This window comes from Pipra filicauda, unplaced genomic scaffold (genome assembly GCF_003945595.2).
Source record: "Pipra filicauda isolate LSUMZ 115617 unplaced genomic scaffold, ASM394559v2 scaffold20_size4479445_pilon, whole genome shotgun sequence".
Taxonomy (NCBI): domain Eukaryota; kingdom Metazoa; phylum Chordata; class Aves; order Passeriformes; family Pipridae; genus Pipra; species Pipra filicauda.
This window is the reverse complement of record NW_024104321.1, coordinates 1,463,410-1,490,611: the sequence shown is the minus strand read 5'-3', so window position 1 is coordinate 1,490,611 and position 27,202 is coordinate 1,463,410. Positions and strand designations below refer to the sequence as shown.

The window sequence follows — 27,202 nt, the reverse complement described above, 5'->3', positions numbered from 1 at the left end:
GGGATAAAAGGGAGTTTGGACCACTAAAATTATGCCACTATATTTCTCAACAAAGACAAGCAAACCTAAGGAAACAACAATAAATTTCAAGATTAAAAAAAGGCAGGTGATCAACAGTTCTACTCAGAGCATAAAATGCTGGCAAGAGGAAAATGAGAGTATGCACAGTCATGGTAGACTGAATTGTCACACAGGCCACTGATAATGCAGTAAAATGCTGGCTACTTACAGGGCTTGTTTCAGGACGACTTACTGTCAGAACTGCATGACTTCGACTGATGGACTGATCATCCTGAATTAAAATTGCACAGTTTTTGCGTCCAACAACATATTCTGTACCACTTAAAAGCCGATATGGCTCTCCTGGAAGTAAACAAGAAACAGAAAAATATCAGTTTACAAAAAATGCTAAAATACACAAAGCACATAGGAGACATTCAGAAGTGTGTAGTATATCTGAGACTCAACTCTGTAACTAATCACTTATTAGGCTGATCAGAATTATACATTTAGTTTATAGATGAAACATCTTTTTTCCTCTCTCCCTTGATTTGTTCATCATAAAAGGACACATTTTATGATAAAGAAAGCAGTTACAAAAGGGGCACAAAGCAGTTACAAAAGGGGCAACACATTTTTTTCAATAACAATATATTTTTACTAATACTCTGCCTTTTCACTTTTCTCTAGTATTACTTTTTGAAGATTAAGTGCTGCATATGGAAGAAAAAAAGATTACAATGTAAGATACCTTTTCCAAAGAACACCTTTTTTAAGAGTACATAAGTTTTTGAGGGTATATAATTTATTTACATGACTGATTAAGAGATTCAGAGAAAAATGTCCTCCTAATTAATCTAAGGATATCTGCAGTGTAAACCAAACTGATCCTTAGTAAGTTCAGCCTCTGACCAATGTTTTAGCATATCTTTGGTACCTGTCACCTGGACTGCATGGTGGCTTCCCAGTGAATGGACTGACTCCACCCCAAACGTGTGCTACTTCTGGTAAACAGAGCCAGAAATGCTTCTTGATGGAAATGAGTAACTACAGATTAAATTCTAGTTTTCAACCCCGGGCAAATAACTTTGCAAATATGAACTGTGCAGAAATAATCATCCTGAATACAATGAAAATAGTAGCATTTTGCCACCTCATTAAGATTTTCCAGGCAGTAAGAGATAACTCAGTTCATTTCAATAGGATTAGGTACTGTTGCCACTAGGAGATACATCAAACATCCCAAATTCAGTCCCAGTGAACTAGGAAATAGAAAGCAGATCCAGTTGGGATAGAACTGTTCCTTATACAGCAAACACTAAAGAAGGAAAGTATATATTATATGATACCTACTATTAAAGCTCTTATGGACCAGGAACAGTACAGGGGCAATTTAGTTTCAAAACTCTGCATCCAAGAAACTCCCTGAAGTTCAATACTTGGTCCTTGAAACATCAATACAATAGTTAAACATCGCTTCTGAAAAACACCTGAGGTTGCTGCCTCAAAGCTCAACTCTTCAGGCATTTCAAAGCAGCACCTGAAGACACCCCATACGGGTTCGAAAAGAAGCCCTATTAGATTTAACAGGATCTGTGGTCTGCAGTGCTCCAGGGAAAAGCGGAGGCTGAGCCGTGGACGAGCGCCCAGGGCAACGAGGACTTGGACACCAGCGGCCCCAGGCGGCCCTGCCCGAAGAGCAGGGACACGCGAGCCCGGCCGGAGCCAGCCCCGGCGGCAGCCGAGACAGCGGCACTCCCGGCACCCGAGCGCAGCGCCCGGGCCCGCGGCTCCGGCCTCACGCCGCCCGGGGACCCGCGCAGGCGCCGGCCAGGCGGGGAGGGGGCCCGCCGTGCTCGGGCCCAGCCCGCCGGAGCGGCGACGGCGCCTGGTGCTCCCTCACCTTTTCCTGAGGCGGGCACCAGCTTCCACATCCTGGAGCTCTCCGGCGAGCCGGGACGAGGCCGGAGCGGGGAAGGAGAACCCCACGCGCCGCCGCGACCCCGCGCGCGGGGCCGGGCCGAGGGCGGGGCGGGGGGGAGGGCGCCGCCTACCGGGGCCGTGGAGCTGCTGCAGCCACCGTCCCGCGCGCGTGCGCGGCCGTGGGCCCGGCGCGTCCCAGCGCGGCCCCGTCACGGCCGTGTCCTTGTCACGGCGGAACCCCCGGGGAGCACCCCGGCACCCCCCGGCACCCCCCGGCACCCCCGGGGAGCTGCCGGTCCCTTCCGCTCCGTCTCAGCGTGGGCCGGGACTGACATTTTCAGCCGAGGCCCCGCGGGTGGGTTGTGTCCCTCTGTCCTGCCCTTCTCAGTGCGCTCATATCCCTAATAAAATGCATTGCATGCGGAACAGGAAACGTGCTAGACATCTCTTAACTGAAAGAAAATTTTGGAAAAAAAATAGAATTTTAAATAAAAAACACCTGGGAGCTCGAAGGCCATTCGGCAGATTACCAAAGACTTGACTTACACTGACTTTTCTGGAAACAGCAGAGGAAGCCACACGTGCATGACTGCAGTCACACACATTTGAGGAATGGCTCAAAATACCAATTTCTCCTTGTGCTAGGCAGCTCACAGGGAGCAGAGTATCAAACTCCTCATGTCCATCATCACATCAGCCGCAGTTGGAGAGCAAATTCCTTCCTACCGGGCAGTCGGCTTACTTCTCAAATAATGAATAATGGTAATTGTTTGCCCCTTAACTTTGCAAAATAGTGAAATCTTTTGAAGTTACAACCACAGTTAAGAAGTTTTAGTATAAAAAAACCCACCTTGGAGTTGAAATGGGGAGGGGAAACTCAGGATAACATTTTTCTAATAGAAAATATTAATCTAAAACATACAGAAATGTTAATATGAGCTGCCAGAAATGTTTCTGTAATATCATAATCTGTTTAATCTCCATGTGACTTTAAGTATCCTTGGTTCTTAAATGTTCATTTAGATACCCTTTTATATTTTCCTACACTTCTAAGATAAATGATCAATCTCCTTAATCTCTTTCCTTCTGAGTTTTCTCCATCTTATTTGCTTGTTCTTTTTAGTCTCTCATAATTTTGCCATTTCAGTTTTGAGCTAAGGTGACCGGAAATATACAATATAACCTGAATGAGACTATTTCTCAGCTTTATATAACTGTACTTAAGTATTTTCTGTATTGTTGTCATTATTTTATGTCTTATTTAACCTATTGGCTTGACTTCTGTGACCAACCCATATGACAAATCCTAATCATAAGAAACTGTATGAATCATATAAACCCCTTTAAATTTTCCTGCATTTATCCAATTTTATTTTACTTTATTTTTCTGGTATCATGGTTTCCCATTCATTTACCTTCTAGACTTCGTGAGTTCTTGCGGTCTGACTGACCTAGCTGTCTGTCCTCTAATATTTGTTGGTTTTCTATTTGTTCCTTTTTTCAATTCACAAATAAATGATTCAGCAGAGTTCAAAAGTTAGAGACTATCAGAGCAGAAAGGGGCGTTTCAGATACTCATATGGACCACAGGCTTAACTTGCATCTAACTTTTGAAATAGTACCACACCTGACGCCTGTGAAACCGTATCTAAACAGAATATCAAGGCAATCTTTCATTAAACATTTGCTCTTAACAGAAATTTAGGTCAGCATTATGTCCATATTTTATTCATGACCTAGGATTTTTTTTTTCCTTAGTAGTCTTTTGTGTCAAAAGTCTCTTTTTTATTTTTAAACTTTATCATCAGGTGCTATGCATTTCTTTCAACAAGGTAGTTTGAGTGGCAGAAACAGCACTGGCATGCAAGTTTACAATGGTGACTGAGGTTTCTGCTGAACTCTGTTATGCCACTTGGCTTAATCCATGAAAGTCTAAATTATGCCTGCCAGCTCTTACATATTCATCACCTCTTAGGTATTTCTGTAAGAGGTGATTAAGACATCATTACCTTTGCAGAAGTCTAGTGACAGACAGACACTTTCAGATCATGCTTTTCTGGGTATTACATTTTTTGATTACTTTTTCCCCTACAGATGTTAGATTTAGTCTTATAATTTCTCATGTTACCCTAGAAGATTAAAAAACAAACAAAAAAACCCCACCAAAAATCCTAACAGATACTTTCTGCTTTAAACCTCCTGGCATGCTTTAAAACAGAGATTGGATGCTTCAGTATTTCAGTTAAGCTGTTCTTAAACTCTTTCTCAACTTGTAAATCACCCAAAATGAAGTAGAATTTTAGAAAGTGGGTTAGTAGCCTATTAAGCCAATTTATTTTCCTTGTAAAATGCTGGTAGTTCTCCCTTCAATTATATTTTTAGATTTTTTTGTTGGTTAGGTGATTTTTTTTTTTTTTATTTTTAGTTCAGTGATTACATATCTCTTGAGACTCAGTATGTTTTGAATTGATTAATTTTAATCAAATGTTACCATGTAAATCTTAGAATGTCAGAGTCTCTAACACCTATCAGATATGCAGTTGTAATGGTACTGTGGAAACTACTGCCTAGCGGTGTGGCACTATTGCTTCAGTGGCTGCCAGATGGTGTGCAGCACCTAGATGTTAGGTACTCTAGAACTTACTGCACCAACAGAGCATCAACATTATTTTTTTTGGTTTTTTTCTAAATGTTGAACATTTAGAAAAATAGCTGTTTGGCCATTTGGCAATGATGACTAAGCTGTAAGATTTGAAGTCTGATGCCTCTGAACTCCCATAGCAGCGTGTGTTCAGTTTGCCCTGAATTCAAAAATTGATAGCATAGACCTAGTGATAGTTTTTTTGTCTTTCATGGCAAGTTTTGTAACTGCACAGATTCATCAAGTGTTGTCTCTTCCCCTCAAAACCAGCAGCTTTATTAAATCTCTATGTTCTTACAGGTACCATTCATCTTCCCCCCACCCTTACCCTCTCATTCCTTATGGGCAGATATGACTCTGCAGGTTTCTCTGCCTTATTACCCAGGCTGTGCAAATGGGTAGGTATCAGTCAGTCATCACCTTTCTGGTTGGCCGGTCTATGTGCTCAACATAGATAAACTGAATGTCTCGTTACCTCAACATAATCCCCTGTCACTGAATGGCTTAATGTTCACAGACTGCTCAGGCCTTTTCTGAACTCCCTTGACAGTGCTGAATTTGAAATGAGGAATCTTGATCTTTCTGATAAACTTTGCCTCATGGCAGTCAGCCAGTGTTGGTGTGTGCAGTGGAGCCAGCACAGAGCCTCTGTGCTGCTGCCCAGGAGTGATCTGTGAATGCACAATCTCACCCCAAAATCAGGCCGCATGTTACCCACTCCATTTGAAATCCCATTTATCAGACAGCTGTGCCACCCCTTTTCTCGCATTCCTTAAATAAACAACTCTCCTCCCCCAAAAACACACACTAAAAACTGGCCACCATGCTAAGGGTAGAGGGCACAGAAAATCCTGGGTTTAGATCACAAGGAAAAAACCAACAAAACAAAACAAAGAAAACAAAACAACAACAACAAAAAAATCCCAACCCAAAAAAAAAACCAACCAAAAAAATCCAACCACAACAAAAGGAAGAAGATAGTTATTTAGTGTCCTTTAAGTAGTGTTGAGTAAATCACTTGCAATAATAAAACCCCAACTCAGTGAAGCAGTTAGCCTGAACCCTGACCCTCACAGCTGGAACTGGAGGTGCCAAGGTGGTGGCAGTGGCCATGAAGGTGCCCCTGTGTTATCCAAAATAGGTTCTTTCTCCCAGTGTGCAAGAGGCCAAATCCTCACAGAGTCGACGTATTTGATTGATTTACAGTTCTGTGCAGAAAGGGGTGCTGGGTGATAAATCCACAAAGCCAGCAAAACGACTACCAAAACTTTTCACTGCATATACATTTTAGCAAATAAAGACATTAACATTCATTGTCCTCTTTTTAAAGAGTATTCTATCTTCTACTGGTTAATGATTCTGTCACTTCTCAAACTAAATAGTCCGCAGGCTCAGTCTTTCTCTTTTGGGTCCGTGGGCGTCTTCCCCTGCCGAATTAACTTTTACCCAGTCGGAGTTGATTTCACCATAGTTGCTGAGTTGTCTTTATTAGTTTTTTTCTTGTCTTCGAGTTCTGCCAAATGTCCTTGTGGTCTGTAAATTCTGCATTCTTCGTGTCCACTATCAGTGGTACATCCTTTTTCCCGAGTTTTGTTAACCTCCCGTCTGAGATAGCTGAAACATAGATAGCCTTAAACCCTTAACAAGGCAATTCTACCGACAAGTAATTTGCCATTCTAACACCTGGACGTCGCTTACAGCTTGCTTATTAGCTGCTGCTTCACGGACTAAATCTCCTTTCTTGTGGATTACGCTTGAAAGTGTACAAAGATCAAACACCAAAGGACATCCTTTTTTAAGAAAATTTTTACACATTCCACACTTCGCAACACCTGAGGTGGCGGCGGCCTCGCCGGCTCCGTGCCCTCAGCGGCTCAGACGGGCGTGGCCGCGGTGCCCGCCCGGTGCCGCCCGCAGCGCCGCCCCCGCGAGGCAAGATGGCGGCCGTGGCGGCGGCGGGGCTGTGGCGGCGCGCGGTGCGCGGCTCCTGTTTCTGTGGCACCGGGAGGGTAAGGCGGTCCCTGCGCTGCTGGGGCTCAGCGGGGACGGCGGTGCCTCGGGGGTGCTTCGCCACCTCCTGCCCCCCTGCCCCGGTTTGCCGGGGCGCCCTTGTCCCCTCTCAAGCACGGCGGGACCCTGCGGACGGTGCTGCCCGGCGGGCTCCGCCCGCAGCCGCGGAGAAAGCGCTCTTGCTGTCGTCGGAGCTGTGTCGAGGGGCGGCTTAGGCCGGAGGAGGTCTCCGGCCGCTGGTCTTGGGGAAACAGCCAGGAACCCCCTCGAGAGTGGGGACACCCCTCGGTTCTCCTCAGCTCCCGGCTCTGTCTCGGAGCCCCCGCAGAGGACGCGGCCCCTGCCCACGGCCGGGCAGTTCCCGTGTCTCCCGTTTCAGTGCGGGCTGTGGGGGCATTGGCGTCGCCCTTTGCCCCCAATACCAAAGCTGTTTGGGTAACGTGGTTTGAATGTTGCTGTCCAAACTGTGGCGTGGCTGACTTGTGACCGTGGTGATCTTATTGCAGCATTCCAGTACCTCAGGGGAGCCTACAAAAAATCTGGAGAAGGGCTTTTTAAAATGGCATATAGTGACAGGACAAGAGGGAATGTATTCAAACTGAAAGAGAGTAGGTTTGTATTGGATATGAACAGGTTGCCCAGGGAAGTTGAGGATGCCCCATCCTGGGAAGTGTTCAAGACACTTCCAGGTTGGATGAGATTTGAGCAGCCTGGTCTAGTTGCAGGTGTCCCCGCCCATGGCAGGAGTTTTGGAACTAGATGATCTTTAAGGTCCTTTCCAATCCAAACCATTCTGTGATTGGGGGTTGCTGGAGGCTGTTCCTAGTGAGTTCTCCCAGGGCACAGTGCTTCTTACCAGTGACTGCTTATGTGTTTCTGAGATGACTTTCTGCAGTAATTTCACAAGTCACTTCTACCTCCTGAGTGAGGGTTGTTTTTTGGCTCGTCTATGATTTGGATGTTTGTTGGGTGTTTTGGTTTTTTTGTTCTGGTTTTGTTGAAACAGTTTCCTGGCTTCTATATATCTCTGTTTACACCTGAGGCATAATTTAAAACCTTGACCTTAAATAGTAGAATGATTAAATTGAGTGGATCCTGTGCCCCTTGTGCAAGCTAGTAATGAGACGATAGCTGTCTAATGAAAAGATTACTGAATTATACCAACTTCACTTCACTGGCTGCTGGGTATCATTACAGTACTTTATTAGTCTTGGTGCAGTCTTCTGCCAGCCCCTGCTATGGCCTGTTTCCTAATCTTCCTCCCTGGAGCAGAAGGAAAGCTGCTTGCATGGTTTTGTAGTGTTGAGCAAGACCAGTGGGCTGTGTCTGTCATTTAACAGAGCGCCTAATCAGGGAGCCTCAGGACTGCCTAGGGGTTATGTCCATATCCTGAAGGAAGAGGGAGTGCAAGTGCTGTCTTGATTTGCAGTCTCTGCCTTCAGCTGAAGTTCTCCAGTGGGAGCTTTTCTCCTGAAGAGGGATGAGTAGGAAACTAAGAAAGTCCCAAGAGAGAACCTTCATACTTCCCTTTTCTGGAGGCTTAGTAATATTGTGGTACTCTGTCAAAGTATGCAAATTTTATTTTCACTATAGAATTAAAAAAAAAAATCAGTATTTTACAAACTTTACAATTTTTTAGTAGTGGATCTGAAGAATTGTATTATTTCAGAAAAATGTGATATTCTTCAGAATTTCCTTTTGGTCTACTCGTGTTCCTTAGAACTACCTTTTGTTTCTTTTTTTTTCCTTTTTTTATTTTTTTGTGACAAACCTATTGCACAAAGCTGAAGAGTCCAAGTTCCAGAAAGAATCCCTAAAGTACACACTTGATACAAATGCTGTAGGGCTTACTGCACTGCTTTACTTTTGTGATAATTCTAGCTTTGGTTCAAGCTTTACTTTCTGAATTTTGTTACCCACAGCTCTTCTTCACTCTTAGTTTTTCACAGAATATTCTGAGTTGGGAGGGGGCTACGTGGATCATCGAGTCCTACTCTTAAGTGAATGGCCTGTACAGGGATTGAACTTGCAGCCTTGGTGTTATTAGCATCATGCTTTAGGCTCCATTAAATTGTCACTGTAATTCCATGATTGTTCTCTCTGTTTTCCCTTGTATTACTTATGCAGATGTATTACCACACAGAAAGATTCACATGCACACTTTCTCAGACCAGATTTAAGCCCTGTGAAACCCCCAGTGCATTGTAGCTTTGGCATATACAGATTAATCGTCTACCACTAAAAGTGTTATTTTTTAATTTTAGTGCTGAAAATGTTAGTACGGATTATTATTAGAGAAAATAAATGTAATTTACAGTCTTCTAATTTTTTGCAAATCAAGTCTAGTTTTGTCGTACTTGAAAGTGTTTGCAGCTTCAGGTTACGGTAATTTTTGTATTCTAAATAATAAGGGAATTTCTGAATTGTTACTGTAATGCTGCTGTCCCAAAGCATTTAATTCACCCATTAGATTAGGGCTTGAGTTAGTTTAATGTATTGGGATGCTAGAAATATCCTCTTAGCTGTTTTTGTTGTGACTTTCTTGGTGACATCAAAATGGCTCATTGCATTAGTGGGATGTTTTCTTACTGGTATAGTTTGCTAGATGTAATATTGAATTTTCTTCTCTTTTCATGTGTGTTTTAAAACACATTCCAAATATGTCTTTTTTGCAGGGACCAATTCTTGAGAGGCTAATTTACTGTAAATGGTATTTCTGCAGGGACAGAGTGTGATACTGGTAACCTAACCTCACTCAGTTTTGTCTGGGAGATGACATTGGTTTCCTTAGCAGCACCAGTACCAATTGGGACAGCTCTTGTGGAGTTTGATTTTGTCCCATTCTTCAGTAAAGAAGGTGGTTTTGTTGCCTGCAGTAGTAGAGGATCGAAATCTTTTGCAGTAGTAAAGGATCAAAAGGTTTTCAATTTGTAAATATGTACAGATGTAGCCTCCAAATCACATGGATTTGTTTATGCATAAAGTTCAGTGCAGATATGAATCTGAAGCCCAAATCCTACTGGGAGTCAATAATTAGTTGGTAATAGTTTTCCACATTCTTTAGTAAAAGCTATAGACACAAAAATGCACAAAATAGCAAGAATCATGGTTAAAATATTTTTTCAGTAGTTCTCTAGTTGCAATGGAATATCTAAAAATAGCTCAAGTGCTTTCCTAGTCTAGTGTTAGCATCAAAGTGAAGGTCCGTGTGTGTTGCTATAATACAATCTGGTCATTCTTACATTCAGTTTCTAATTAAGGCAGTTATGGTTGTTACTTCCACTGGCATAAGAAAATCTGATCTTGCATAACAGTCGTGTATACAGAAAGGAGAAAAAACCCTAACTTTTCTCTTAATTTCTTTCAGTTTTTCAGCCGTGGGCCAAATGTGCTGCATCAAGACAGCAGTGCACCACAAGCTTCATTCTTTTCACCTCTTCAAAAAGTGATGTTGCCACCAAATACCTTCCAAGGGAAAGTGGCCTTTATAACTGGTGGAGGTACTGGGCTTGGCAAAGGGATGACAACAGCTTTGTCCAGTTTAGGTGCCAAGTGTGTTATAGCAAGCCGGTAAATATTAATGAAGATGTTTTAGAGCTGTCATTTAGTACCAAATACTGAATAGATCTGTTTTCTTCTTCATAAACTGGAAAAAATTATTCTATTTATTCTACTTCAGTGCACTTTCAAATTATAATGTCATGTTCTGGATTCTATAAACTTGCAGATCCATCTACAGATGTCTAATTGGGTAAAAAACAATAGGAAGAAATAAACCAAATGCTTTTCTGTGAAATGTGGCAGCAAACAACCCTGAATATTAAACATAAATTCAACTGAAGCCTTAAGGAGAACAAAAAATAATATATTATTACAGGCGTTCTTGATACAGATTTGAATTGCAATAAAGAATTAAAGCCATTCCTCTTCTGACTTTAACAAGAGTCCTGGTTTTCCCTTGATGAAGATGATCTTTCTGCAGCTCTTTTAAGTAGCACTGCAGTAAAGTCTAGAAAAACAATCTAATTTTTAATCAAATTAAACAGAAGCATTATGACATTCATCCAAACAGTGGTTTAGTTAGTTTTAAATCTCAATATGCATCTCTTAATTAGTACTAGTAGAGTAGTAGCTAAACTATGTGTGATGATTGTATATTCTGAAAGAAAATACTTTTTCTAGCTTGTGACACGTGATTATCTTTAGATAGTCTCTTACTGTAGTCACTTCTGAGTTGCTTTGAAGTAGCACTAACCAGAAATTACTTAGCTTTGAAGTTTTCATTCAGCAAGTTAGTGCCTAAACATAGTCTTAATCTTAAAGCTCAGTTTTTGTGAAAATCAGCAACATGCATGTGCACAAACACCTTTTTTAAGTAGTAGCTCATCCCTGCTCAGCAAATCATGAGTTTATTAATCTGAATGGTAATTGCATTTAACTGAAATAAGGGATGTTGTCTACTTATTTCTAGGAAGCTTGATGTTTTGAAAGGAACAGCAGAAGAAATTTCTTCTAAAACAGGGAATAAGGTACATTTTTAAGGAATTGTGAATATGTTACTTATTGTACTTTTTAGAATTTTTTTGCATTGATGTGCTTCTGTGGACTTGTTTAGCCTATGAGTGACATAGTTTTCAAGTCTAACAACTGCCTTTCGATTATTATGCAGGTTCATGCCATCCAGTGTGATGTGAGAGATCCAGTTTCAGTTAAGAATGCTGTTGCTGAAACAATCCAACTGGCAGGACATCCTGATGTAAGTGTTTTACAGAAAGGAAAGAACTTCATTTTTCATTACTGAAAATACTTTACATAGTAGGTATGAAGAAGACTACTATGCTGGAAAGTTAGTGGAATCTAAAGAGACACTAGACCGAACAGTGGCAGTACTTCAAGGTAAAGCAAACATTAATAGTTAGACTGGTTACTCTATTCCTGTGGTTCTTAAAATACTTAGAGGCCAGGTAGACAAAACATCCTTATCTTTACTCCGAGGATTAACATTTTCTTTTAAACAGTAGGACAATTCTGATGGGATTCTTTGAATTAATTAAGTGAACAGAATATTGCCCTTAAATCCTCCTGAAAAGGTGACTTACCTGTGTTTACTGAATTGCAGCTGTTGCTTATTAACAGAATGTCTCTCAAATTAGAAATGGAAGTTATCATAAACATCTTCTTTGATCCTTGCTTAGACTTTTTAATATACACAAAGAAAGTTCAAACTTGAAGACTAATTTCTCATAAAATCAAGAAAAAAGTATTCAGCCAAGCTAAGCATCTGTTCTTTAATAGTTTGGCACAAAACACAGGACTCTTTACATCAGACTCTGAGAAGGGTGTTCTGGTGGAGTCCAAAGCATGATAGGCACCAAATTTTGATTTGATTGTGAGATAACAACTTTGATCCTACTAGTTGATAGAAAGTGGGATGAGGCTGTTAACATTGTTGTAAAGGATAGTCAGCTTTAAAACTGTTTACTGTAGATTTAGAATTGTTGTATGTGTATTGTAGACAATTTGCACTCACCAGGAGCTTCCTATAGATGTGGTAGAGAAACTACTGAATTTTAAATATATTAAGAAGTGGAGAAACTGTTTCTTGCAGCTGTTTACTATAACAGTGCTAGAAATAAGGCAGCTCACTGTCCTGATGTGTAGACAAGATACTCTGGGATTTTTTTGACTACTGCTAAATGCCATTTTTAGCCAAAACACATTATGATCTCCAGATTTTAAGTGTGTGCAGAGAGAGAGGAGACTTTTTCCTGTATTTTATGTTTTTAGTACACAAGTAGTCTCTGAATAAGTACTTCCCATGACTTGTTCTTTACTAGCATTTACTTTCTCTTTAATTTCCCATATTCTGTGTATTTAAGATAGACTGCAGAGTAAATTGAATATTCAGTTATTTTTGTCCAGTTTTTCTTTTAGTGACAGACAAGAGATGTAAATTTATGAATACTGCAAGCCTGGGTATCACTCCCTGCCACTGTGCATGTGAGGTGAGATCTCAAAAATAGAAGTTAATGGCAGTATGATAGTCCTTCTAGCTTTGCTTTATTTATTCTGCTCCTAAGATCATAACTCCCAATTAGAAAGCAATAATTTTTTTGTCATGGATTATTTTTCAGTCCTGTATATCTCAAAGATTGTATTGTGCAGTCCTTAGTTCACTAGTTTTATTATTATGTCTTTGCTGTATTTATTCAGTGATTCAAGTAACCACCTCAGTATCTTGAGGTGTTTGGATTTTTTTTTCTTCATAACTCCAGGGAGGCCTTTAAATTATATTTGCTATCCATATGTATAATTTATAACTGCTGTATATTACTAGTCTTATATTCATGTTATATGTGCTGTGCTCTACTTTGTTATTGAAAATTCTAATGTCTTCATTTAGCCTGGAAGTTCTTCAGGACTTTGTTTTACATGCAAACCTTCATGAATTGAGGTGCCATTCTTTAACTAACACACCATTTTATTGCTTCAGCACATTATATGACTAAATATACAGGATCCAGCCACATAGGTTTTGGTTTGAAAACTGCTTATGTGATGCTTAAAACGTTATCTACTTTACTGGCTTGAAGGGCTAAGCAAATGATAAAGTGAAAGTATTCTCTGCCTAATTATTGTTTATAGAAAAGCAGAAAGTGAGGAATGTACATTTATTCAGTGAAAGTTTCATAGCCGTTGCTTGTGGCACACTGTATCAGAATCTCCTCGTCATGACTGATTTGACTTCCTGTTATGCAGCAGTCAGCCAGTCCAGACTTTAGTTACCAGGTTACCTGAACTTCTTTTGCTTTTATTCCCATGTATCCATTATATTAAATATATGGGATATTGGAACTTGGTGGGGACAAACTTTTCTGTTAGGATGCACTTGAGGTACTGTGGAAAACAGTGACTTAAGTCACCCTCTACATTTATGGTTCCTCAGTACTAGACTAGTAATTACAGTAGTTTGGAAATATGACTCATTTTCTGTTACTGACACATGTCTGTGCTGCAGATGTTAAAATTCTGATGGATTATTTTCTCTCTCTCCCCACCCCCTGTGCCTCATTCGATGAGGATATTTTTGCTTTTGTACCTGGAAGCACTAGGAAGTTCCTTGTAAGTTCTTTGGTTTTGTCTCGGGAATAGTTCTTTTTAGTTAACTCTCAAATTTTCCTTTTTTCAGGTTGTGATAAACAACGCAGCTGGAAACTTTATTTCCCCTTCTGAACGACTTTCTGCTAATGCATGGAGAACAATAACAGATATTGTGCTTAATGGTACTGCTTTTGTAACCCTGGAAATCGGAAAGGAGCTCATTAAAGCCCAAAAAGGTATCTTAAGATAAGCACTGTGACACGTTATTACTTGCTTTCCTTGCCTTGCTATTATTATAGTAGTTGGAAAAGAAATACAATTTTTAACATTCTTCTAGAAAGGAACTTCACTATCAGTGAAAGCTGTACGTAGGTATCACACAGTAGATCTGGCTAACAATTATTTCATTGTAACATCAGGCCTTACAATTGGATCCAGAAGTCATGAGGTTGAATATAAAAATGGGAGTTCTAGTTGTAAAACATTTTTAAAACTAAAAAAATAAGGCTTTGTGTAAAACAAGTGCTGTTATTTCTTTTAAGTCTGTGTTGGTTTCATTGAGCAACTGAACATGGGATATTTATTTACATGAACAGCAAGTCAGGATATCCCCTTGAAATTTCCTCCTACACTTAAATAAGTAAAATTTACAGCTGTGCTATTTGACTAATAGTAGTAGAGAATACTACCTTTGAGATAATTTGAAAGATAATTTCAAAATTGAAATCAGTGTTAGAGTTTATTTTCCCAGAACCCTAGTTCTAGACTACCTAGGAGTTTAATCCAATATCATAGCTTTACCTTAAAAATATGACAGTTCTTTCTTATACTATTGAGCCAAAGATTTGCTTAACAAGATTATTGTCTTTAAGGGAAAGATAATGTATGCCCTTCTATGTTATTTCGTAGATTATATACAAAGAACTGCTTTCATTTTATATTATCTTCCAGTTACAAATTGAAAAGCAATGAGGGTGGTTTTTTGATCAGAATTATATAATCTCAAATTCATTTAAAAGCAGTAGCTGTATTATGGTTTTCCATGTGCCCTCGCTTCTGAATCTTGTTTTCTAGATACAGTCACTGTGTTGCAGTACTACTTTGGTATTTGCACTGTATTTCTCTAACTTCTGAATTAGTTGAATTTCTTCAAAACTTCTCTCCGAAAAGTACTCATTGAGTTTATACTATGTAATTATAACAATATAAAGTTAATGTTATTTTGGTAGGTCTGTAACAGTTTTTGTTAGTATATAGGTATGTCCCTCCTATATTTTAGCAGCACATGAAAAAATCATTCCACCATTCTAAAAACTGTCGATATTCCCACATTAGAAACCCATCCCCAGTTCTGACTTACTATATAATTATAGCAGACCATTTTAATAGTTTGCCTTATGGCCTTCCAGGTTCATGCAGTGTCTCTGTGTAGTAATGTGAAATATGGCTTCAAACGTGCTTTTGGCTTTGCTGTTGTGGAATGAAAAACTACTTTCCTTTCTTCCATCCTCAGATTTGATAAAATTCAGAAGTTATTCACCTTCATGTCATCTCTCTTGCTTTCGCTTCTAAGCTTATAAAACATGTGAATTTCTTTTGCTATTACTCGCATGCCTTCTTTCTAGGGGATTCCATCTGTAAGTAAGACTTTTTATTTAAGGCTTTCTTTAAGACATATTTTTGCAAATAAATCAATTGCACCTCTTTGTCCCCTCATTCTCCACCTTCGTGTTCTTCTTACTTGCATGCTTTTTTAATTTTGAGCAGCTACCTTAGTTTCTGATGTGATGGTGATGCTAACTAATGCAGATATTTTAGAGCAGTCTGTGAGGATACTATGAATCTGACAGTTTCTAAAACACTGGCACATCCTTTAGGTCTGCAGCATGACCTACATTAAATCTAATGTAAATAATAAAACTTTTCTGCTTTTAGACTCCCAAGTTTTTGCTGGTATTTAAAAGGAATTTTTATTCTGCTAGTGTGTTACGTATTTTTACAACGAGGGAGAAGTTAATTGCTGAGTTTTTGTCCATTTTATGAATATAGGCTTTACAAATAAAAGTTGTGTATGAACTGAAGTGTACTTTAAACTTCAGAGCTGTAAATTTATCAGTTATTCTTGCTTCTGTATTAGATTCACCTAACTCACCTCTATTTAACTTGTATTTAAAAAAAATCTGTAGTTTAATTCTGTGAAATGTATAATTAGCAATCATCTCTAGATAACTTCAGAGTTGTTCTGTGGTTTTTTTTCCTTGTGTTGATTTTTCTTTTCAGAGTCTCTCACTCTAGATTACATTTTTATAAGCAGGATCCATGGTTTCTGGATATCTGCTGGCATTTCAATCATGCTTGCTTATGGTTCTTTTTAGTTTCTTTTGTGTAACACTGTAATTTTTTACCTGAGTTTCTACTTCACATACAGTCTATCAGTGATGTATATTGTTTTAGAAATGTCCCCTGGGTAGCTTTTCTAATTAAATTATTTTTAAAATATAGAAAGTAGAACAGTTATTTTAGTTACTGTGGCATAAGTAGTGAACTGTCATCCCTTGTCCTGCATTTCCCAGTTACAGTAAGCTCATACTAGTCATTGACCAGACAGTTGGAATTTGCAGGATTCTATAAAAGAAAGATTAAATAAACAGTTGCAGTTTCCATTATTTTCCAGAATGTTTTTTGCTAAACTTGTTACAAAATACAGCATATAAAAGAAAGTAGTCTTTTTATAACAGAGTTTGTTGTGATAATAATGGAGAAAGTTATGCAGGTTAACTTTGTAATAGGCTCTACTGCAGAAAAAGCTTTTGAAAATGTCTTTAAAAAATTACCTTTTTTCTGCATAAACTTTTACTCAAGGCCTCAACTGTGTCATTTTAAGATTATGCCAAACCTAATCATAAATGTTGATTTCCCCCCCCCCTCAGGAATTGATGAAATTAGGGCAAAATACCTGATTACTGATAACTAGACTAGTGCAGCTTCTGAAAAAAACAATGTAAGATCTTAGGCCTTCACTCCAGTTAGACTGATTTGTGCATTAAATTCATTAATCAGTAGAAGTGTGAGGCTTTAGACCTTTGAAACCTTCTCAATAGCTATTTACACTTACCTGAAACAACTCTTAAAAGTCTTGCAAAAGAGGGAACTGAAATAAAAAGGCTTGAAAATAAAGTTTCCACGACTATATTTGTAAAATGCCTTTTCACAACCCAGAGTGAAATGGCATCCCTAACACTTGAACTGCTACCTTCTATACCACTGATATTACTTTTACCTTAAGTTCAGAGTTTGATCTTCATGTACTTTTGTTTGTTTAGTGTGGGATTTTTTTTAAATGTGTTTACAACTTCTAGGAGCAGCATTCTTGGCTATTACAACAATTTATGCAGAGAGTGGTTCAGGATTTGTGTTGCCAAGTGCCTCTGCCAAAGCTGGCGTAGAAGCAATGAGCAAGTAAGTAATATAGCAAAATGTGTGCTCTGGTTTTCACATCCTTTAGAGGTAGAGTAATTGGTGCGTAAAAGTGGAGCTAGTTGGTGTAATCCTCCTATTCCATTGTACCATAAAAGATCCTTTCAGGCTCCAGTCTTGTCTTAGCAATATCTTAGTATACTGACAGCTTCTTACAGAAAAAAGTATTAACTGTTATTGTTGTGATAGTTTCTATCACAAGGCAAAGATACAGACAAGTAGGACTGCTACTTTTGGCAATAGCAAGTTCCAAAGTTTCAGTTTTAAAGAGTTTTGATATTCAGATTCTCTTGCGTTCTTATAGGTGAACCAGCACTTTAAGACAGTTATTAAGGGAACTGTTCAAGGTCTATAGTACCTTGCATGTTCTTTTGTCTTAGGAAAAGATGTGCTTGCATTTGGGTACACTATACTGTGGCTTTACCTCTGTTTAGTTTCATCAAGAAATTTCTTTCCTGTCACTATTTTAAATTAAGGTCTGCAGTTATACTTAATTCAGAACAGTATTGTGTAAGGTATTCATGTTACTCGGCAAACAAAAGGATTTCTCTCATTATTAACTTCACGCTAGTCTATAGCACATAGACCTTCCTCTGCACTTCAGCAGAAGGAATTGAATAGTTTGGCAGCTTTCTGCTAGAAAAGTTACTGCTAGAAATCTTTATCCAGAAAAAAATGAGGGACTGAATAATGATTTTGATTTCTGTTCTATGGAGCTGTAACTGAAGTGTGTACTTTTCAGAGACTTTATGACTCAGCTAATTAATTCACCATAGTAAATCATCTATCCAAAATACTTGTTATGCAGACAAAATGTCATAAAGCAAAATTATTTTAGTGGTCCCATATTAGAGTGTGTCTTCTGTTTTGTGTTATTTCAAAACACTCAGTGTGAGTGCTATGTTGAAAATGTTAGAAAAGTATACTTGTGGGATAGTCCAAGTAGCCAGAGAAAGATGGTGTAACAGTTGTTTGTCAAGGAATTTAGGTGCTGAAATCATCTGTGATCTTCAGGGGAGTAAGACTTGCTCCTTAATGCTGCTTTATCTATGATACATCTATTAAATCAATATTCCTATTTGTGAATGCGGGTTTTTTTTGGTTTTTTTTCTTCTCTGAAATGTTTTTGTTAAGAACAAGAATAAAACCTTAAAAGAAATGCTTGTTTCAGGAAAGTTCTAATTTTTTTTTCTGAATAGGATTATTAAAATATTGTGTTTAAAATATTGATGCGTTCTGTTAATGAATTTTTAGGTCTCTTGCGGCTGAATGGGGTAAATATGGCATGAGATTCAATGTGATTCAACCAGGTCCAATAAAAACAAAGGTACATAGCATGAAGTAAAACACAGCCTTGAATATGCTTTGTAGTACAGACTTAACTTTAACATAGTCTAACCTTTTCTATAGCTGTTAAATTCAAGTATGATTTCCTTGGTAGTCAAGACTCTGCTGGAATATTGAACACGCTTCTCACTCAGATGTTTTTGTAAGATAGGATTTCTTGAACTTCAGAAATGTGCCACTGCCCTTTCTACTACAGCTGATTTAAACTGAACCCTTTTTAGTGTTTCAGAGAATTTGTATATCAAAATACTTAATGTTGATTCTTATCAACTGTTCGTACCTAGTTTGTCAAGTAAAGTGAATTTGGACAGTTGGTAAAGTGCCTGTTTCTGCCTGAACTCCTAATTATTAGACAAAATATTAATTCCAAAATCTCAGAATCTCTTTTAGGTATATGAGAACAGAATCTCACTAGTTTTCTTGAAAATCTCAAAACTAGAAAAACTTAAGTTGGCAAGGAAATGAGAACCTTTGATGTGAGTGAAAAGGAGGACTGGAGGGTTTGAAGGAAGTAATCCAGACCAGCTGGAACAGGAAGAATAAAGAGAGCAGTCCTGTAGGAGGAGAGAGGAGGATCCATTTCCCATTGAATCAAATTATTACAATTATGAGCAGTAACAGCTAATAATGGTATTGCTACTACCTGTAAAATGTTTCACAGTTGGTTTTACTGTTGTTTTGGGGGTAGGGGTGCACAGTTGCTTTTCTTTTTACTTTTTCTTTTTTTTTCTTTTTTTTTCCTTTTCTCCTCTTGTCAGTTTTAGATCCGCTGTACGACTTAGTTAAAACTCATTTGACTGTAAAGAAAAGCAAATGGCAGAATCAGCAGGGTTATAAGAATGTTGAAATAGCATTATAAGATCAGACCAAAAGTCCACCAGGCCTTGTATCTTGTGGATTTTTAGACAAGAGTAGAAGAAAAACATTTAATAACATTTCTTTGTGTCATCAGCCTCTAGCATTGTGGGGATTTTGATACAGTTGTTGTCTCTTCATATTGCAATTATCTTCGTAGATTTTATTCTTCCATTACTTGTCTTGTTCCTTTTTGAATCCATATAAATGTTTGGCATCCACTATATCACATCATGAGATCTTTTCGATTTATAAATTCTCGTAATTTTTGGCAAGTTAAGTGCTTTAAATGTCAATATTACTACCTCCTGTTAATGTTTCTTATTTAAATGAATAGTGTAAAACACACTTGAAATACTGTGTGTTCTTAATAAAGTACTATGTTTGTTGTACTGGTTCCAAGTTCAAATTTCCCTCAAAACATAAAAAGGCTTTACTTAAGACAGCATATCGCAAAATCAAAGTTTTCTGCCTTAGGGGCTGTATCCATTTATTTAAAAAATACTGTTGTAAGTCATGATGGGAAAAGAAAAAGGCATACAAGCTCAATAGCATTAAGGTTATAAACTGGCTTTTAAAAACATGGCAATAGATTACTTAAATGGCATGACTGTAACCATATTTACATAAATTACAGTGTGCTTTAACTCATAACTTCAGTAACAACGTAAATATTACTCTTACATTTTTCACATTAGGAGGTTTTTCCTTGTGGAGGAGCCAGGAAGAACAAAAAAAACCTTTCTATTTTGCATGCCATTTTAAGCTATTCAAATACTAAAACTTCCAGTGGCTTACTTTAGTTCTAGCAATTGCTGCAATTTAACTGAACTCGATCTTTTTTTTTTTTCTTTTTCATTTTATTTACTCTGTCATATATAATTTATTTCTGGCCACTTTCCTGCTCTCTTCTCCCCTGTCCCTGCAGCAATTTTGAATCTTGCTTATTTCTTCAAATGTTTACCAAGGGTGTTTGAGAAATAAAGATCATTAATCCCATATGTGTTTCACAGATAGATGATGGGTGAGTATCCCAAAAGTGTCAAATTCCAGTTTATCATCCTCAGTAGTTGCAACAGGGATAAATTGTTGCAACAGGGATAAATTGTTTTCTCTTTCCTACTCCCTACTTATTCATGCTGCTGACAAAGAGGGTGTAGACAGCTTACTCACAAATGTTATCTTCCATGTTGCGTCTGCAGAGTCAAATCTCCATTGGATTTTATTTTCTGATGTAGTTATAACTTTAATGTTTCTCTTAATTCTCAGGGTGCTTTTAGCCGCCTTGACCCAACAGGCACATTTGAGAAGAAGATGATTGAGAGGATTCCCTGTGGTCGTCTGGGAACTGTAGAAGAAATTGCAAATCTTGCTGCCTATTTCTGCAGCGACTATGCAAGCTGGGTTAATGGAGCAGTGAGTTTTGGTTGATCTCGTTTATACAATTAATCCCATGATGGTGTGAGTTTTGCTGATATTTTTTAAAGCACTGGTTTCAGAAATGAAGCAAAACATCTTACTTTGAAATCCTTTACAAGTATTATTCACCTTTTGATTGTAGTGCATGGTAGTTAGTACTTTTAAAAAGAACTTTTAAAAGTGATTGAATTGCATTATTTTCAGCATGGGGTTTTCTCACCCAAATCAAGAAAAATTACTTTCACAGTTCATAACAGGGGAAGACTACAGAAAAGCCACTATTACTAAATACACTGTTTATGTTTTTTCTAGGTTATTAGGATGGATGGTGGAGAATATGTTTCTATGGCAGGAGAATTCAATGATTTGAAAAGGGTATTCATTTCCTTTCTTGCTATTTTACATTCAAACACTCGAATGTGTAATTATTATATGGAATTCCAATAAAATGCTCTTTTTCTTTTATTAGGTTACCAAAGAGCAGTGGGATATGATGGAAGCAATGATTAGAAAAACAAAAGGCTCTTAAAGTACGTAACTGTGTGGTGGAAATTCTTGGAAATGAACCACTGCTTTTTCATTAATATTTATAAATAACCATTTGAGAAATAGCCTTCAAAATCTTTTGTATGCTAATTTTAATAAAACTTTTTGAAATTGTTGTAATTTGAATATAGCTTATGTGTTTTTCCCCATCTAAAATCTAATCTGTTGCCAGTAGTGAACAATAGTTGGTACCTGAAATTTTACTATTCTTTAGATTGTCTTACACAACCATGGTCTACAGTTAGCTTTTTTTTTTATCTTTCAGAGGATTTTTTCCTCAGATATATGCAAGTGTCTCTTAATATTGTAATTTTAATAGTGTTTCAGCACTGTCATAACAGAATGTGATTATTAATCTGAAGAAAAAAAAACCCCAGAATTAAGTCTTAATCTTCACACTTCAATAAAAAGTCATAAACTTACAAGTAAAGTTTCAAGTTATTAGCGGGACTAAATACACTGAGACAGGATGTAACTCCTGTGGTTCCTTACAAAATCTTGAAATGTCTAACTGTCTTGGTCTCATCTTTTGTGACATTTTCAGTCTGTTAATTAGCTTATGCTGAACTTTAAAAATGGCATTTGAGGACCTGAAATGCCTTTCTGAGGAGCTCATTCTTTGTCATGATTAACAGTGTTCTTGAAAATGAGAAACTAAAAATCATTTACTATTAACATATGTGTGACTAGGGGAGCCTCTCCATAAAAAGTGGTTTGTATAAGACTAGTAATGGACATTGGTAGATTGGGACTGAAAGTGTTGCTACTCGTTTGTTGAGATTTAGAAAAAATCCCTAGGTTTCATTTGCATTCACAGGCTGGTACTAAAGAAATTTTAAGATGACATTACCTCTGAATCTAGTCAGTTTGTCCATCCCAAATAAGCAGGTGATAAAAAAGTTGCTGTCCCTCTTTTAGTATTACGTTTTCCAGATTAGAGAGTTGCCAGTTGTTTTCCCTCCTGCTTCAGACAGTGGTTGGAATTCTTCAAAGAAATTGTCAGGCTCTGGCCTTTACAGCCTGAAATCAATGCCTTTTTTCTTTTTTTGTGTTTAACCAGAGCTCCAGCCTGTCTACACACACAGGTGTGAACTTAGCTTTGTGGGCTTTGAGACTGACACAGTGATTTAAGAGTCCAGACCATAGGAGCAATTCAAGGATGCCTTCCTCCAGGTGCTGGCAGTGGTCATGTATTTTTCCTCACAATTCAGGACATACTTACATATAGCAACATCTGACTTTGAAGTCACTTGATTGCCTTATTACAAATCTGAAGCAAGGCAGTATGTGTTCTGCCTAAAGTGTTGGCTACACTAGTGCAGGCTTCCATGTGCCAGCTTTCTCCTATGAGTAATGGTCCTGTGGGGGATTGAATTGCGTCTCTGGCACTGATAATAAAAACAAGCAAACATGTTTATCATAGTAGCCTTCAAGGTGTCTATTGAGCATAATGCAAAGCTTTTTTGTAGTATCTTGGGTTTGTTAGGCCCACTATCAAGATTGAGTTCTAACATGATATCCGTGTCTTTTCCCCAGAAAAGTGATTTAATTCAGAAGTTAGGCCCATATATACTGTTTTTTGCTCATCATGCTTTGCATATACTTATATTTTCTCTTTGTATGGCACAGTTGCATGGTAGGACTTTGACACTTGAAAAACAAGTGTTTCAGAAAAAAAATTCAAATATATGTTTGTGAGCTGTGGTAACATCAAGTATTTCTCTGCAGTATTTAGTAGGTTATCCTCTGGAGTTGGGCTGTGCACGGTCTGTCCTTTGTTTAGAAAGCAAACTTGGCAGAGCTCATTTTGGAAATGTTTCTCTTCCGCAGCAAAAGCAGTGGGTTCCTATGCAAAAGTACTTAAAGAATGTCAAGGGATTTTGCAGTTTAAAATGAAGACTGCTTTTTGATCTAAAAATTAAAAAATTAAAACATCTTTTCTTTCATTTTTTACTCATCCGAGAGATTAAGGCCAGCTTTGCATCTGGAAGAAACTCAATTTATAGTGAACCTTTAAGGGAGTGAAGCTCCTCAGCAAACCGTCAGAGTTACTGCAACATATCCTTAAAGGATGGCAAGAGTTGCTTTATCTGATAAGGTCAAAATTTTGAAGGAGGCCTCTTAAAACTTGTCTTGTAAATAGATACGGGAGATTTATTCAATAACAGAACATTTGTCATTTGCAGAAATGGGTATTTCTTCTGAAGTATCATCTTCTACCTGTTTACTGTTCATAGCTAAATGAATTATTAATTGTAATGTGACAACAAAACATTTTTAAAGCATGTGTTATTCAGTGATGGAACCAGAAAGCACATTTTAAATTTTAATGAGCATCTGTAATAAGAATAGACTTTCTTTTATCTTGCCTATACCAGGACATCCATTTCAAACTGCACAAGTTAGTTGCTTTTAGTTTCTGAACATTCTAGCAAGATATATACCATGTGTTGATGGTGATTTTAGAATTGGCATATAATGTTTTAAGAGTTATATGTTACTGGATAGTTTACAAAATATTGCCTAATACATAGACCTGGTTAAGTGAAAAGACTTAACTCTGGTCTTGTCATCCACGTCTGCAGGACAATGGAATAGTCTGACTGGGATGCATTTCTTTCATTAAGACTTGGTAGGGACAGGAAAGGAACATTACAATGATGACATGAATCTTAAACATCTCTTAAACATCTCAAGTTTTTGTTTTGCCTAAATACAATTTAATGTATAAATAAAGGAGCAACATATGACATCCGAGCACAGGAAAAGAACAAAAGCGAGTGACTATAGCAACTGGTTTGGCTTGAAAATTCCATAAGAATCTGTTCCTAATGCTAATGAGAATTAGACTGTCCTGAAAAGGCATAAAATATCCCAAAAACCCAAGAGGTGCCCAATCCATAAGCATGCTCCACAGCTGGGTATTGCACAGTGACTGACATAACTCACAGTCATCACAGCTGCTTTATTCCAAAGGTAGCAAAGCTGGCAGGAGATAGTGTCCACGTTAAACATGCTGTCTTAGACTGGCATATTTGCCCGAGATTGTTACATTCCTCATCCTATCTGAGATTGCCAGTGAGCTACAATGTAAAGGGAAGTGTGAAAAAAAGTATTTATTTGTGGCATAATTGTTCTATGGAGATGAGGTTGGAGGGACAGGAAGGTGGAGGAATGAGTCAGAAAAGGTGATGGTATACACTGGAGATTGCAACAGGAGTCAGTAGGGTTGCAGAAACAGTTTAATTTTCTTGAATCTTAAGGAAAAATTTTCCTGGATTCCAAATACCTTTTTTTAAAATGATTTTTGCATGACCCATCAGTCAAAGGTGTTATCACTTCCATGAATTAAACTTGGAGATGCCCACAAAGGAGATTCATTGTCTGTTTTCAACTGAAAAGTACATCTTTTCTGCTTGATTAAATCCTGAAATTACCCTTTTTATTTCTCCTGATGATTTACTGTCTTTGAACCTGTCTGTTACAATTTCTTAGATTAATTCAATGCTGTAAGGGCAGTAGAGGCTTACAAACAGGTTATAAAAATCATTTAAGATTGCAAATGAAAGAGACCAGTTGTATTACCTCTTCACTGTGATACTAGAACTGCCATCAGTCTTTGGTTCTCCTGTTTCTGGCAATTCCCTCCTCTTAAATATTTCAGTTACCTTTGAAAATATTGCTGATGGTTTCCAATTCAAGAATTTGCTTTATAAGCAGAAGATGACTCTATTTGAGTGGTGTTCCTACTTGTCCATACTGGCTTCCATGTTCATTGTCACATGAACTGCTCATTTATATTTACTTGTTTTCACATATTGATAATATATAAGTAAAGACACTGAATTGTAAGGAAGTTTGTGCCTTTATCTGACTCCATAGAGCATCTTGTGTTGTAACTGCTAAGCGTGTAATCCCACTTCAACCAGGGTAACCCCACAGTCCTTTATGTGATTGTTTAATATGCAGTAAAATAGTCTTTGGGATTTCAGTACACCGGTGTGCACACGGTGCAGAACAACTTCAGTTGATTTCAGAGGGATTTGGATGTGCTCGGCATTTCAGAAATTCGGGCCAGTTATGTTTGGGTGCCTGAATAGGGATTCTGTGCTTCCTCATAGACACTGCAAGTCGATGTGGATTTCAGTTTGCCTCCATAACCAGGGATTATAACCATGATTACGATGAGGGTTTAGTATAAATCAGAAAAAGCAAACCTTGTGTAATGAAACAAAGACTTAATCCAAGTTTAAGTGGAGTTCAGCAGCAGCATGTATGTATCTTGTTCATTGGCGAGGTTCATTTTGCGTAAAAGTGCTGCTGACTGTCAGTAGCCTGATCTGTATTTGACATTTTACCATGGAATGTGCTGTTCCGAAATTTTGTAAGCTTGTGTGGGTAATCTTTTTAAAGATGCATAACTAAATTGTAAACAGGGAGGATTAGATCAGTGCTGTGTACTGTACATGAACTGTTGAGGATAGAACAGTGCAGCAGTGAGCGAACAAAAACCAAATTACTTCGAGGTCTGTGTTCAATCCCAGTTAAGTCATCGGTGAAAATTCACATGATATTCTCTGTAATGGTCAGCTGGGCAGTGTTAGTGACCCCTGAGGTGGGCTGATGGACAGTGGTGTGGGCACAGCTAGAAGCAGGCACTCACTTTGCCTGACCTGGTACTGTTAAGTTTTACTTCTGTCAGCAAACACTGCATTTATAATGCCAAAGGTTTATGAAGGGCCTAATAGTTACTGTTCTTGTTTTTTTCTTTCAGTATTACTGAAAATTTGCGGGCTTGTGCTTTAAAATTATTTGAAAATCACCTTCTTTGATTTGAATACCTAGCACTGTGTTAAATTTTAATCTGTACACATTTAAACTAGAATGGGCTAAAATTTTTTACAGCATATGTGTAATTTGTAGGACAGTTTGAGCATTTGTTAGCTTGAATGCTTATTTGAATGTTTATTTTAATAAAATACATATTTTTAGACAGCAGAAATGGTTAATAGCTTCAATAAAGTGGAGCCCAGGTAGCTTTGTGTTAGTCAGTTTCTCTGTTTAGCTGGAATATGAAATATTTGCACCACATCTTTTTGCATGCTACAATTTTACTTTTCTTTGGTCACCAGATATCTACCAGAAGAAAAAAGCTTGCAGTCTTCCCTTTCACCACCTTTCTTTTTATTCTAAGCCTCCTTCTGCCCCAGCCATGACATTTTTAAAAGCTCTGCCCAGGAGTGATTTAGAGAATTTAAAACCTGGAGTTTTTACAGCAGTTTTGACTTAGCCATACTTGTCAGGCTTTACTTTGCACTGACGGAGAAATACCGTTAGGATTCCATGTCATATCTGTACCTTATCACCTGTAACCTAAAATAGCACATAAGCTGTCGAAGATGTAATTATATGCAGGAGCAGTGGGCTGTTAACTGGAGCAGTAACTCTTACTGTAATAACCAACAACCTACAGTGGAGTTTTTTTGTAGTGAAAACCACAAGATCTATATAATTAGAGTAAGTACGTTCACTTGATGTAACCCATTTAATACTAGCACCTTTGCTAGAACTGGGGTTTTTAATTACTGCCTTCTAGTCCAAGTTTTATTTATGAGAAATAACTGCAGGAAACAGTGTCTGTGGGTGACTGAGACCTGGTTTTGGTGCTGTGCTCCACAGCAGAACCAGCTCGTGGGCAGCAGCAGTAGCAGAAGGGTGTCTTCAGAACAGATATGTGACACTTAACTTTACTCATGTTCAGGAAGACAGATTTCAGTTTCTGTGGTAACTCTTTGTCAAAACACTTTAAATGCTTTATCTTCCACTTAGCAAACATCATATTTTGACACACAAGGTTTAGGGTTTTTTCTTTACGCTCTTAAA

At 38.0% G+C, this 27,202-nt stretch overlaps 2 protein-coding genes across 3 annotated transcripts in view; one reads left to right on the top strand and one right to left on the bottom strand.

Annotated features, from left to right (window-relative positions):
* The window catches only part of NBN (nibrin), a 28,929-nt gene extending 26,931 nt beyond the window's left edge, over nt 1-1,998 (bottom strand). For both annotated transcript variants that reach the window (XR_005563435.1, XM_027737331.2), the window contains exons 1-2: nt 1,904-1,998; nt 230-363 (exon numbers count right to left, since the gene is read on the bottom strand). Coding sequence is in view for 1 of the 2 variants with exons in the window: in XM_027737331.2 (XP_027593132.1) it covers nt 230-363; nt 1,904-1,934 (165 nt within the window). In the remaining variant the exon portion in view is untranslated. The remainder of the gene's footprint in view (nt 1-229; nt 364-1,903) is intronic.
* Nucleotides 1,999-6,498: 4,500 nt separating this feature from the next.
* Nucleotides 6,499-21,741, top strand: DECR1 (2,4-dienoyl-CoA reductase 1). The gene is made up of 10 exons (XM_027737339.2): nt 6,499-6,573; nt 9,942-10,144; nt 11,046-11,103; nt 11,244-11,330; nt 13,764-13,911; nt 17,035-17,134; nt 18,407-18,479; nt 20,624-20,770; nt 21,086-21,148; nt 21,243-21,741. The coding sequence occupies exons 1-10, from the start codon at nt 6,502-6,504 to the stop codon at nt 21,300-21,302; spliced, it is 1,011 nt and encodes a 336-aa protein (XP_027593140.2). The 5' UTR covers nt 6,499-6,501; the 3' UTR covers nt 21,303-21,741.
* The last annotated feature ends 5,461 nt before the right edge of the window (nt 21,742-27,202 follow it).

Bases quoted from the DNA above. Each gene is read 5' to 3' on its own strand.
- DECR1 (XM_027737339.2), top strand. From the start codon at position 6,502: ATGGCGGCCGTGGCGGCGGCGGGGCTGTGGCGGCGCGCGGTGCGCGGC. The intron at 11,331-13,763 runs GTAAGTGTTTTA...TCCTTTTTTCAG, and splicing joins AACTGGCAGGACATCCTGAT to GTTGTGATAAACAACGCAGC. The intron at 17,135-18,406 runs GTAAGTAATATA...ATGAATTTTTAG, and splicing joins GGCGTAGAAGCAATGAGCAA to GTCTCTTGCGGCTGAATGGG.